Genomic DNA, 13,556 nt, shown 5'->3' with positions numbered 1-13,556 from the left:
GTGCGTGGGTAAAAATACCTTGAAATGATAAACCGTGGGCTTAGAATGAAAAATAATGGGTAACAACTGCTTAGTAATAAATAAATATGTATATTTATAATTCAATTTTAATAAACATTAATTTCGGCTGCACCGAAGCTATAACACTCTTCAATGATACTTTTCTTGATTTGGATCGTGCAGTTTGAATGGCAGCTATAGCTATAGTGGTTCGATCTGCATAAATTCTTCGGAGCTTCTAGCATTCTCGTGATTTCGTAATCTTTGCTAAACTTCGTGAAACATCTTATCAAAAAAATAAATAAAAATTCCATAGAAGGACTTTACTTTGATCGATCAATTTGTATAGCAGCTATATATATATATACTATAGGAGTCCGATATCGGCGGTTCTGACAAATAAGCAACATCTTGGAGAGAAAAGCACTTGTGAAAAGTTTCAGACAGAAACCTGGCTCGCGTATATATTGTTTATATTGTGTGTATGTCCGCATTCTTAAAAACTGTTGGTCCCTGTGTGGGTTCTGGGTGATGCTGGATGAAGGACTCCATCTCTCGTATATCTAGTATTTATCCTAATATAGTGTGTACGGCATGAAATACACTTCTGAAGTTTGGCTGGGACAGAGATAACTTTAAGCTTCTTAAACTTTATTCCATACGTGGGCTGGCTGAAACTTATTTTAGGAATTACGCCAGTCTGCAACTAGTTCGCGATGAATTTATTCAAGAATATAAGGTTCGGCAACGCCATATCACATACATGCATACAAGTATATTCCTAGCATTAGCAATTTCAATAATTACACTTAATTTTTAAGTAAATAATTATAAATTTTATCAAATAAACAAAGCAATTATTCATAATGAATCATTATTTGTTTATATATATATATTTAGCAGTTTAAAATCCGTTGATTGCAATATCACCGATAAGAAATTGCACATATGAGTGTATGATATTATTATACACACGCAACATGCTGCATAGAGTATAACAGAAATGTTCTTTTTTATTACACCTAAAAGTAAAGGAGGTAGGTATAGGACGACGCTTCGAAAAACCAATTAATTTGGTTTCACGATTTTTAAAATATGAGCGTTGCTCCGCCAATTCATATATATATTTTGTATCTCACAAGCCTCTTAAAATTAGGAACATTTCCTTTTAGCAGTCTGTGTTACCACCTAGACGACGACTGCCAAAATAAAACAATGGAGCTGACACCATTTACATTTCGTTAGAATTTCATATCTCAGCAACTATTGGACCGATTTTGGTTCAAATTTGATTCGTAACATTGGTAAAATTATACAACAATGCTGATGTCTTAAAAACATATTAGGCAATTTTCCTCTATAAATAGCTCCTTTCCTTTTTTCCTACATATCGAATAAGACGTGTCACGTGCCCACAATTTGCTTTACACTAAAAAAATTGACAATTTTCTGAGCTATCTCAATTTGTTGTTAGTATACGATCTATTGCTTCTCCTAGCCATCATATGCAAAATATATGGATTTTCGTCCTTCACTGTGACTTTAAATCATAAATATAGATTAGACGTATAATTCGTAGCTGTAGTACCAGCAATTAAAGATCTCGGTTATAATAGAATAAATTACGACCATATATAATATTCGGCTATATTCGAACTTTGCACTACCTTACTTATTGTATACTCGTACGCATAGATATGATATTCCACACCTGCTGGTTGATGGGCCGAGCTTCTCCACGTATTTGTGGTTGATATTAGACATGTGAAGGATTTAACAAGTATTAACCCAACTCCCAGTAATCTTTTAAATCTTCAAGAAGCTTTTTAATGCCACAAATGAACGATTAGAAAGTAAACTTCTTTTATCTAAAATTGTACTATTGAACTGCATTTAAGCTACCAACAAATCGCATAGAAGTCACGCACTCGTTGCTACACCATGACGGTCGCGGGAATATATTATAAGTGAATTGAATATATAGAGAAATACTATAAAAAGGGCATTCATTTAAGTAGTGCAAAATTTTCATTTGAAAACTTATAAATATATATTTCATATATCATTACCGCAATGTGGTCAGTCAAAATGCTTAAGTTGACCGTGTTAGTTTTGTGTATGGCATTGGTGGCAGATGCCACGCTCGTACGCGTACCGTTGAATAAGCCCAACAAGCGGCGCTCTATTAAAAATATTAGCACACACCTGGCCGTGCTGCGCAGCAAATACAATTCAAATTTCGTCGCTACCACCGAGCAATTGAGCAACTATCTGGACGATCAATATTATGGACCCATCACCATTGGTACACCACCGCAAAATTTCCAAGTTCTTTTCGATACCGGTTCATCGAACTTATGGGTACCTGGAGCACCGTGTGCTATCTCCGACGAGGCTTGCTTAACACACAATACCTACAACTCAAGTGCATCGAGCACATACCAAGCGAATGGCCAGAGTTTCGCTATAGCGTACGGTACCGGTAGCCTTACGGGTTACTTAGCCGTGGATACTGTCACGTTTAATGGTCTAAACATTACGCAACAAACATTTGCTGTAGCGACCTCAGAGCCAGGCAGTACGTTCCTTTACTCCGCATTCGATGGTATTCTGGGTATGGGCTATCAACAGATTGCGGTCGATAATGTGGTGCCACCATTCTACAACATGTACACGCAAGGTTTAATCGATTCGCCCGTCTTTGCATTCTATTTGACCAGTAATGGCACAACCAATCAAGGTGGTGAACTTACACTCGGCGGTGTTGATACCAATCATTATGTTGGTGAACTCACTTATGTGCCGGTGGTAAGCGAAGGTTATTGGCGATTCAATATGGATTCGGTTATTATTAGTTATGAGTACATATGCTTTGAGTGCTCAGCTATTGCCGATACGGGCACCAGTTTGTTGGCTGTGCCGAGCGACATCTACGTATATGTACAGAATGCCATTGGCGCTCAGCTAAGCAATGAGGAAGAATATTATGTGGATTGTTCGGAAGTTAGCAACTTGCCAACTATTTCGTTTAGTATTGGTGGCACAATCTTTAGCCTTAGCGGCTCCGATTACATTGTAGAGATGTATGCTGAGAATGGTGGTGTCATGTGTATGTCGGCTTTCGAAGATGCTGGTACAAACTTTTGGATTCTTGGCGATGTCTTCATAAGCAAATATTACACGGTCTTTGATATGGGTAATAATCAAGTGGGTTTTGCTCCCGCAACAAATAAAGTATTGAATGATAAGCCAAGCTCAACTTGCAGTTGCGTGTGTGATTAAAAATTATGGATCAACGATATTCACGAAACTAGTTTAACGATACTTCTTTTACATTTGCCTAATAAAATATAATAAAAATAACGATGATTGCAAAAATATATACGATCTACAACTTTTTAAGTATCTGGTTAAAATTCTTTGGTTTATAGCAGGATTAGCCTAAGGTGTTCGAATTAATATTATTGGGATGCTAAAGCAGCTTAAGGGGTTACATTGGTTTCGTCGAGCAAAAAACGCCCGATTTTCAATAATATTTTTTCCATATAAAAAATTAAATATTTTATTCAAATTTTTCAATATTCCAAAGATACATATTTGGTAAAGATTTTGTGAAATTTTCGAAGGAAAATTGTCAAAACTTGGTTATTACGGCGTTGTTGTTGTTGTAACGATTACCTAATCCCCGTTTGGGTGATAAATTCTAGATTCGTTGTCGTCGAGGTCATCTAACGGAAGGCCCAGGAAACGAGCTGTTTCGACGGGGTCGGACCATAGGGAGAGGGGTGTTAGATGAATGGGGTTTGTTGGGCATGCAAAGAGGTGGTTAGTGTCATGCGGAGACTCATTGCATACAGGACATGTGTTTGGTATGTCAGGGTCTATTCTGGATAGGTAGGAGTATAACCTGCTACAGTATCCAGAACGAAGTTGCGCGAGGGTCACTCTAGATTCGCGGGGCAACTCGAGCTCTGTGTCTGCAATGGGTGGTGGTTTGACTCGTATTACGCCATTCACTGAGAGGGAGTCGGTGAAGGTGTTAATGGCTCCACTGTGAATGGCGGTCAGTGCCTGTCTGAAGTTAATTGCGTCCGAAGTCTGGTCGGCGTACTGTCTAATGTCGTCGACGTAGTCAAGGAAGGACCTCTTGATGTTCCTAGGAGGCGGCTCCGCTACAAGCAGGCGACTGCAGGGGTGGTTTCTGCGAAAACATCCCAGCAGAAACTGCTTGGAGAGGAGCTCGTTATGTTCCTTAACCGGAAGCATATGGGCCTCACTATGTAGGTGTTCGATTGGAGACATCAAGAGGCATCCTGTGATAGTCCGGAGTGCAGTGTTCTGACAAGTCTGAAGCTTATTACGGCGTCATTTCTGGCAGTCCCTCGGTAAAAAGGTGCTTTCGCGTTGACAGCAAAATTTCTGACAGGATCAGCAAAAGTAAAAATAAAATAATATATTGTACGTTTAAAATAAAACGCAAATTTTAGTGAAAATTTCGCGACGTTTTTTTGTTTTAAATAATTGTAATTGAAAGAAGATAATTTTAACTGAATTCAAGACCTTGTAAAGTATATCTCGAAGACCTGTGTAGAATTTCATTAAGATTGGTTGAGTAGCGTTTAAAATATTAAGTGACTATATACCTCCATATGACTATATTATCTCGAAAGCTATAACCATTACCAACTTGAGAATTTATAAGAATTATATAAGACAATAACATTTTTTTTTGTTTTTTGAAGTCGTGAAATGCATGTAACACTTTAACCGCACCCATTCGGATGATATCTATTATGTTTTAGCTATTTAGACAATGTTATATTAAGTTCAAAGGCTTTTAAAATTTTCAGTCTACTCATGGGTCGAATTTGGAATGTATATCCGCGAATGAATTCTCATTTGTTAATAAAAATGGAGCGTGTAGCTGAAAATAATAAGAAACGATTAGTTAATTGCAGCGAGTAGTTAGTTACAACGAGCTTTAAATGTCTACATCCATACATACTCGTACATAGCCTATTCTACTATTTCGTCGTCTTTATACTACTGTGACACACTCCATATATGGAATAGCTATCGCTTGAAGAATTGGCCAAAAACTCCATGCTTCTCATTAGAAAAGACAACCGACGTTTTACTCATCGTAGCTGTTTTTACAACATTGAACTAAACAGCAAACTCAATGGGTCTTGTGATAAAAGAAAATTGACGCTATAACGAGTATGATTAAATTCTAACATGGAGGTAAAGGAATAGGAAGTATCTCATAAAAAAGTATTTAACTTCCGTTGTTGTTTAGGCAATTATCACAAACTACGAAATCAATGCAATGACTCGATCCAAATCACTTCGAGGATTGAAAGAGTAAGAAAGAAAAATACTATACTCCAAGAATATACTTGTCGTTGGAAAAAGAGCTTCATGTCGCAGAGCATGTAAACTAGTCACGTTCGTTACTTGTGGAATCCATTTCTGCCTTAAGCTCTGTCTGCAGCAGAAATTAGTTTCATTATATTAAATGAACTCAATATAATCCATAATGATCCAACATAGCAGTCATAAGATATCGGAAAAATTTTAAGCATTTACATATGTGTTAGTGGTATTATTTTTTATCCTATCTTATCTTGACTATTTTTTTCAGTGATTTTTGAAGCTTTTACCAATTGAATTTCATAAGAAATTTGTGAACCGACCTTCATATTTATAAGTAAATATATGTATAAAGAATTTTGTGAGAAGCTTAAAAATAGATTGCATATTTTTTTTATGCCGATAATTAGTGATAATTGTTAAGCTTATGCATTGTGCTTTGCAAAGTAAAGAGTAATTGTCAATATAAATTTGGCTGTATTTATCAATACACAGATAACACTTCAAAACTATGTAGTCAAAATTTTATGACATTTAGAGAAAAATTAAAATTTCGAGCTTTAGAATTGAACTATTTATTTGCGATTTGCTTATTTATAAAAGGTATAAGTATAGTTATAATGCAAGAATGACAAAAATATAGATGACGACAGTTTAGTCGTGTTACCTTTCTTGGCATGTATTTATAAAAAAAAATACATTCATTTCGTAACGTCATAAAAAAGGGTGAAAAGGCCTTGTTTACAATTACTATGGTATTTTGACTTTCATTTATAACGTAACATATCAATAACTTTATCTAGCATGCATGGTTACTACGCGATTTACACTACTTACTTATAGCAAGATTTATGTTTCACACCAAGTTTGACAGAAATGGCATACTTTTCAAGAAGAGAAAAAAATTTTTTTCTAGGTTAACAATTGAGTAAGGAAATTCGACAGGTAAGTCACGCAATTTTAGTGCATTTTTCGGCACTTGTGATAATAATTTCATTATTGCAAGCTTTTGTGAAGAATATTTCATAGATAAACAGTATAATTATTTTACAAACATTTGTATGTACATAGTGACATACATATTTTTTTTTATCATTTAATGAGGCATTTAAAATAGACACGCGCCTTTCGTGACTAATACCACAATATTTATATGAAGAACGATAAATCCCCGTTATTTATTAATAAGGTGCCAAAGTTTCGATAGTACATGCGTACATAAATAATTACTTCGTACATAACTTGCTCCTCAGTCCAATCAGTCAGTCGCAATGTGGAAGTTGGTGATAGTTGTTTTGTGTCTAGCACTGGTCGTCGATGCCGCGCTCGTACGCATACCGTTAACTAAACCCAGTAAGAAGCGTTCGATTAAAAATCATAGCACACACCTGGCCTTGCTGCGCAGCAAATACAATTCGAGTTTCATAGTAACCAACGAACAATTGACCAACTACCAGGACGATCAATATTATGGACCGATCACCATTGGTACACCACCACAAACTTTTAATGTGCTTTTCGATAGCGGCTCATCGAACTTATGGGTACCTGGAGCACCGTGTGCTGCCAACGATGTCGCTTGCTTAACTCACAATACCTACAACTCAAGTGCGTCGAGCACTTATCAAGTGAATAATCAAAGTTTCGCTATACAATATGGTACCGGTAATTTAACGGGTTACTTAGCGGTAGATACAGTGAATGTTAGCGGTTTGGTTATAACAGGACAAACTTTTGCAATAGCGACATCAGAACCTGGCAGTACATTTGTCTATTCTGAATTCGATGGCATTCTTGGTATGGCTTATCAACAGATTTCGGTTGACAATGTCATACCACCATTCTACAATATGTACACACAAAATCTAATTGATGAGCCCATCTTCGCATTCTACCTGACTAACAATTCCGCTAATGGTCTATCTGCTAATGGTGGTGAGCTCACGCTCGGTGGCTACGATTCTACATATTATATTGGTGAAATAACTTATACACCAGTTACTCAAGAAGGCTATTGGCAATTCAATGTGGATTCGATTATTGTTGGTAGTACACCCATATGCTACAGTTGTACGGCGATTGCTGATTCTGGCACAAGTCTGTTAGCTGTACCGACCGCACTTTACACAACTGTACAGAATACTCTTGGTGCTATATTGAATGAAGATGGTCTGTATGTGTTCGATTGTACACAAACAAATAATCTGCCGGTAGTTTCGTTCAAAATCGCTGGAACCATCTTTACTTTAGATAGCAGTAATTATGTTTACGAAATGGAGGGAAATTATGGCAATATATTATGTGTGTCGGCTTTCGAGGATGCCAGCGTTAATCTGTGGATTCTTGGCGATGTCTTCATTATGAAATACTATGCAATCTTCGATATGGGCAATAATCAAGTCGGTTTCGCAACCGCTGTTAGTAATTCCAGCAATGTACAGCAAGTAGGAGGCGGTGCTTTAAATTTGAGCCCTAACTTATTGGGTATCCTAATACCTGTTCTATTTGCTTTCTGCAGACTGTGGTTTTAAAGCATAATTGAACGTTGCACGTGACTTATATACATATGTTATATACATATCTATTATATATACTATATTATAAAACAAGAGTGGTGTATAGCAATTAAAGTCTCAATTATGTATTGCGACATCGTTTTATTTAATTGTGTAAATGTAAATATAAATGTCAATGTTATATGTTAAGCCTATGCATTTATATATACGAGTATGTATGTATGTATATGGCGCTATTATAACTTCGTTTTCAACGAAGCCTTAGCTTGCATTTCAATTAGATAAACAAAGTCTTATATATTTATTCATATCGAAATTAACATTCTAGGACAGGCAAAACGTCTTAAGCTCATCTCAAATTATCAATCAGCAGACGCATTGACCAAAATGGCTGAAGAAAGAGCATTATGGCTTTCGCTAAGGTGATAATATTTCGTTCTCCTAGACTACTAAGATAGTAGGCATCAAAGAGAACTTGTAGCCCAGCCACTGCTCATACAAAATTGCTATAACTAAAGAGAGACTTATCTCACACCTGTTGAGCATACATCAGGACCATTTGTTTAGGAAAAGATCTCAAGAAGGCTGGTTTTAAACACATACACTTTAGGGTGAAGCGAAAAAAAAATATTTTTGCTTAGCCTGAGGGCAAAATTTGTAGATTCTAAAAAAAAAAAATTTTTGGAAAAAATTTTTGGACACATTTTTTTTTTTAACATCTGAAGGCTGCCCACTCACTTTTAAAGTAAATTTCGAGGTAAAATTTTTTTTGGACAACGCTTTTAACGCTTAATTAAAGCATGCTGTCGTTTAAGACTTTTTTTTAAAACTCCAATAATGGCCACAAAAAATTTGTTTAAGTTGATAACTTGTAATTGGCCAGAAAGAGGACTCTCCACAGCTTCTAGAACACTTATCAAATTTTTTTTACGAAATAAAAATTTTAACTCGAAACTTCACTTTAAAAGTGAGTGGGCATATCACTAGTTGTTAAAAAAAAATTTTAATTTTTTTTTCCAAAAATTTTCTTTTTTTATAATCTACAAATTTTACCACCCTAGTACATATACCTATTATCTAACAAAACAACACCGGCTAGATGCAGCTTTTAAAAATGCATTAATTATGATCACATAAGTACTTTCTCTCTAGACTGAAGCTAAATATGCAATCGCTGCATAGAAGGCTTCTACATGTAGCTACTTGTATAACTCAGTACTTCCGATAATATACTTGTAAAGTAAGGTATGGGTGGCCCTGTTTTCTAAGTTGTGCTTTAAAATGTATTTGGCTTTTAAATTAATACATTTTGTTACCACACTACTTCGAGCCTTCGAATAACTTCCCTGCTTTGACAGAGTTCTTATTAGAATCGGAGTTTATATTCATTTTTCGAGTTTTTCCTATAGGGCAGCAGAAATACTTTCAATACTAATCGGTAATTACAACTTCAATTACCGATAAAGCTTCTCATACGGAAGCAACGCTAACTTCATAACGAATAAATACTTTATGATAGTATAAAATGCTGATCATAGTACGATTATCCATTGTCGCGCTAAGTTTTACGCTTCATCCAAAATGTTGAAGTTTCTAGTTACGGTGACGTGTTTAGCGTTGGTCGCACAAGCGACTGTCGTGCAAATTCCTTTGAATAAACCTAATCAAAAACGTTCCTTGAAGAATGTCCGCGCACAATTGGCGGTGTTACGCAGAAAGTACAATTCCTTGCCACGCTATACGGACGAGCAGTTGCACAATTATTTGGACGATTCATATTATGGGGCTATCACCATTGGTACACCAACGCAAAACTTTCAAGTACTCTTCGACACCGGTTCATCGAATTTGTGGGTGCCTAAAGGACCATGCTCAGGCGATCCGGCTTGCTATAATCATAACTCATACGATGCAAGCAAATCGAGTACATATAAGCCGAACGGCACAGAGTTTTCTATCCAATACGGTACCGGCAGTTTGTCCGGTTATTTAGTTGAAGATACCGTATCCGTTGCTGGTTTACCTATAAGCGGTCAAATATTTGCCGTAGCCACAACGGAACCTGGAACGACTTTCGTTGATGCCGTATTCGATGGCATACTCGGTTTGGGTTATGTGGAGATCTCGAATGATAATGTGATACCTCCATTCTATAATTTGTACAAGCAAGGTTTAGTTAAAGAACCCGTTTTCAGTTTTTATTTAACACGTGATGGCACTTCTAGTCAGGGTGGTGTCTTAACTTTAGGTGGCATTGATAGTAATCATTATGAAGGTGATATAATCTATGTTCCTGTCGCTAGCAAAGGGTATTGGCAATTTAACGTTGGCACGGTATATGTTGGTGATAGCGAGTTTTCTTTCGGTGATCCAGGTATTGCTGATACCGGTACCAGCCTTGTGGCCGTTCCCTTTTATTTATATGGATATCTACAGGATCTCATTGGTGCTGAACCTAACGACGAAGGAGAATACTTTATTGATTGCGCTCAAGTATCCAGTTTACCAAAGATTTCGTTTACCATTGCTGACACTAATTTTACTTTAGAGGGTAGTGACTACGTCATTGAGGTTGAGGCTGAGAGTGGTGAGCAATTGTGTATGTCTGCTTTTGAAGATGCTGGCACACCTTTTTGGATTTTGGGAGATGTTTTTTTGGGAAAGTACTACACTGTTTTCGACTTGGGTAACAACCAAGTTGGTTTTGCTAAAGCTAAGTAAAATATCAAATTTCATAGAATTTGCAAATAAAGCGTTGTGTATGAATGTGTGTAATGACTATCCTCTGCTGTTTTCATAATTGAGCGAGCTTCGAAGTTTTGGTTATTACCTATTTTTGTAAAAGTCTAGACCTAGACCAGTTTGAATGTCTTCAAAGTAGACCTACGTGGTGGCGATAACCTCCTTATTCTATCTAATTTATTATCCGCGAGTGATTTTTTTTGAAAACAACAAGAAATCTTACGAGACCGAATTCGCAGAATACCGTAGTTAGGGCACCAGTTCGTGGTTTAATTCGTCCAATTTGCCTATAGCGAAGACGAAAGGTTGCCTCGATGCGTTAGTCAGCAACCAAAATCGAATCGACGAACACGGCATATGCTTTCACAGGCAGTCTTAACAAAATTACGAGCCCAATTGGGCTAAAATTACAACAGTAATCGTCTACGAGAATCTGTTACAAGATAGTAAATTTCTCTATCGATAGTTGTGTCATTGGAAGGGCGGAAAAGGATTCATCAGACCCCTCTTTTATAATTAACACATATAATTTTGAACATTTTAATAAGCTTTTATTGTGACCTATGTTTTTTTTTTTGAATTCAGATATTTCATAAAAATTATAAAAAAATGACAACAACGAAGAGGAAAAGACAACTTAGCAACAATAAAAAATCTAAAAATAATAATGAAAATCTCATAAATCATTCATTGGGGTCACATTGTCTTCATTGCCATTGGCGACAATTGGTGAGGGAACTGGTGGTGACTTTACCAGCATATCACTTGCGTTGGTAACCATTGCCGCTTGACGCCCACATATATTAAGTCCCGGTATATTATTTGGCGACGGCATTGTTTGTGTGGCAGAGTTTTGGGCACCTGAAATGAAACAATGATTAACTGCTCCACAGTGCAAGTGATTTTGATAATTGTAAGTAAGACAAAAAAAATAGCATTGGCAATGCCGCAAAGTTTGTCACAGCTGATATTGTTTATATTTGGTTACTCACAAGGAGTTGTTGCGCCTCCACCACCATTGGTAGCACGAGTTGGACGTGTTTTATGGAACATTGCCGCTACAGCCGCAGCTTGCTGTTGTGTTTGATGATAGATTTGCTGCTGCAGCATTTGTGCGTAAACAAGTCTTTCATAAATTCCGGTGGTTGCACCCACAGTTGTACCCTGTGTGGTGGCACCACTTAGATATTGAGTTTCTTTGAAAAAAGTGTTTAGATATTGTTGTGTAGTTGTGGTGAGCATCGGATTGGAATAAAGAATAGTTGGTGAAGTAGCCAATGCGGCATTGGCTAAACTATTTGATATAAAATTAGTAGTTGTAGAGGAATGTTGATTGTAGACAAGTGGCGGCGCTGCAGGGGCAGCCGCTACATAGGTAACTTTGTTGCCTAAAAACATTCCATACGCAGTGCTACCAGCGGCCGGACGTACCGAAGCCGGCTGCAGGCCATTACACATCTGATAATAAGCAGCTGTAGCGGCAGAGGATGCGACCGAAGATTGCTTCTGAAATGAATGGACCAACTGAATTTAAGCAACGATTAAACAATATATACCGCTTACTTACATTGAGATTAGCAAAACCAATACCGGTTGTTGTCTCTGGTGCTTGTGGTGTGGGATACAAGCCATTACCATAGCTTGAAACAAATGGCACAGCTTCTGGTGGGGTGGATGAACCTTTCACACTAAGCAGTGGAGTAAGATTCTCCGGAAAGTCGAGAAAATCCTTACCATAGATGGCATAATTTTGTGCAGCTTGAAAGTACTCCGTGCTATCGTTGGGAGGGTGGCCGGTGGTGTCGCCATAAATTGCGCGATTTACTTCTTGCACATATGTGTTGCTGCTGCGGCGACAATTAGATTCCAATTTTGAATTCCAATCGGTTTCCACATTCGTGGCCTCACATTTGCCAGCAGGTATGTAGGATTGATGCCAAATTGGATCAGTTAGCTTTTTAGAGGTGGGCGCTGTGTGATTGGGTAATAGCATGAAACGTTAAGAATCTAGTTGTTTAAAATACGATCTTGCATTACCAATTTCCTTTGTATTCCAAATGGGGAATTCGTTTTTAATTTTTGTCAATTCTTTGGCAATCGAACTTTTTGATTTTCGCGCTTTTTTATTTTGCCTTGATAAAGAATTACCTGTATGCTCTTCCGTACGCACGAAATCCTTATTGGTGCTTTCATAAGATTCTTTAGTATTACCCTGTTCGCTTTTCATATTGTTGCTATCGTCTTCGTCCTCACTCGTTGCTGAAAAAATTAAATTGTTACGAATTTATAAAATTTTATATTTTTTTCACATCGCTGGACAAAGAAATCAGGCAGTTTTTCTTTGGTTATGTATTATTATTCGACAAAATTCAATCACATTTATGGCATTTAGGGAAGTTCTTAATTACAGTCTAAAAATTCCAGCATGTCCTCTATGAGCTTTTCTGTTTGTTGAGTCTGCTGTGTTTCCATGCTTTTGTTGACCTTTTGTTTATCTATTTATTGCGCTTAAGCACTGGAAGCTCTCAAACCAAAAATAAAATAACAAAAGAATTGCACCAACAGTAACGTGCGTATAACGGTTGCTTTCTTTTCACAGCTGCCCGTTGGGATTCAAATTTCACTATATTTGACAACAATTTTCTATAATCGATATTTTTAGAATGTTTGCTATAAATTTTCGCCCGCGTTGCTTTCAGATCTGTCTTCAATTGATTTCATAAAAATTTAGAATTTTGTTTTCTTTTTCAATAGCTTGTTACGATTTTAGCCAACTTAAACCATTTGCTTAGGTCAAGTTTAATTTTTGAGGTTAATCGCAATGCAATTCTTTACACCCGTCAAGGCATACTGCAGAAGTAATTTGCAGCGGACACAGTGTTAGGAGTTTTTTTACTTCTTCTCATAGCCTACATTTTGGCGCTA

The 13,556-nt window shown here is 36.9% G+C and overlaps 4 protein-coding genes across 6 annotated transcripts; 3 read left to right on the top strand and 1 right to left on the bottom strand.

Moving 5' to 3' along the window:
• Positions 1–2,023: 2,023 nt before the first annotated feature.
• LOC106627567 (lysosomal aspartic protease) lies at positions 2,024–3,402 on the top strand. The gene has a single exon (XM_014247719.3). It carries the CDS (start codon positions 2,074–2,076, stop codon positions 3,280–3,282), a length of 1,209 nt encoding a protein of 402 aa, XP_014103194.2. The 5' UTR covers positions 2,024–2,073; the 3' UTR covers positions 3,283–3,402.
• A 3,189-nt stretch (positions 3,403–6,591) lies between these two features.
• On the top strand, positions 6,592–8,023 carry LOC106627570 (lysosomal aspartic protease). The gene has a single exon (XM_014247723.3). It carries the CDS (start codon positions 6,645–6,647, stop codon positions 7,902–7,904), a length of 1,260 nt encoding a protein of 419 aa, XP_014103198.1. The 5' UTR covers positions 6,592–6,644; the 3' UTR covers positions 7,905–8,023.
• A 1,392-nt stretch (positions 8,024–9,415) lies between these two features.
• Positions 9,416–10,670, top strand: LOC106627571 (lysosomal aspartic protease). The gene has a single exon (XM_014247724.3). It carries the CDS (start codon positions 9,471–9,473, stop codon positions 10,608–10,610), a length of 1,140 nt encoding a protein of 379 aa, XP_014103199.2. The 5' UTR covers positions 9,416–9,470; the 3' UTR covers positions 10,611–10,670.
• A 490-nt stretch (positions 10,671–11,160) lies between these two features.
• LOC106627617 (uncharacterized) lies at positions 11,161–13,439 on the bottom strand. 3 transcript variants are annotated; one of them, XM_036369309.2, is made up of 5 exons: positions 13,040–13,439; positions 12,669–12,890; positions 12,199–12,602; positions 11,624–12,134; positions 11,161–11,492 (listed from the first exon to the last, which is right to left on the bottom strand). In XM_036369309.2, the coding sequence occupies exons 1-5, from the start codon at positions 13,101–13,103 to the stop codon at positions 11,308–11,310; spliced, it is 1,386 nt and encodes a 461-aa protein (XP_036225202.2). In that variant the 5' UTR covers positions 13,104–13,439; the 3' UTR covers positions 11,161–11,307. The 3 variants fall into 3 exon arrangements, with proteins under 3 accessions (XP_036225202.2, XP_036225203.2, XP_069963402.1); XM_036369310.2 differs by having other exon boundaries at positions 11,624–12,137; positions 13,009–13,437; XM_070107301.1 differs by having other exon boundaries at positions 11,624–12,137; positions 13,040–13,437.
• Between the last annotated feature and the right edge of the window lie 117 nt (positions 13,440–13,556).

This window comes from Bactrocera oleae, chromosome 3 (genome assembly GCF_042242935.1).
Source record: "Bactrocera oleae isolate idBacOlea1 chromosome 3, idBacOlea1, whole genome shotgun sequence".
Classification (NCBI taxonomy): domain Eukaryota; kingdom Metazoa; phylum Arthropoda; class Insecta; order Diptera; family Tephritidae; genus Bactrocera; species Bactrocera oleae.
The sequence above is the reverse complement of the archived record's forward strand: the minus strand, read 5'-3'. Positions and strand labels throughout refer to the sequence as shown.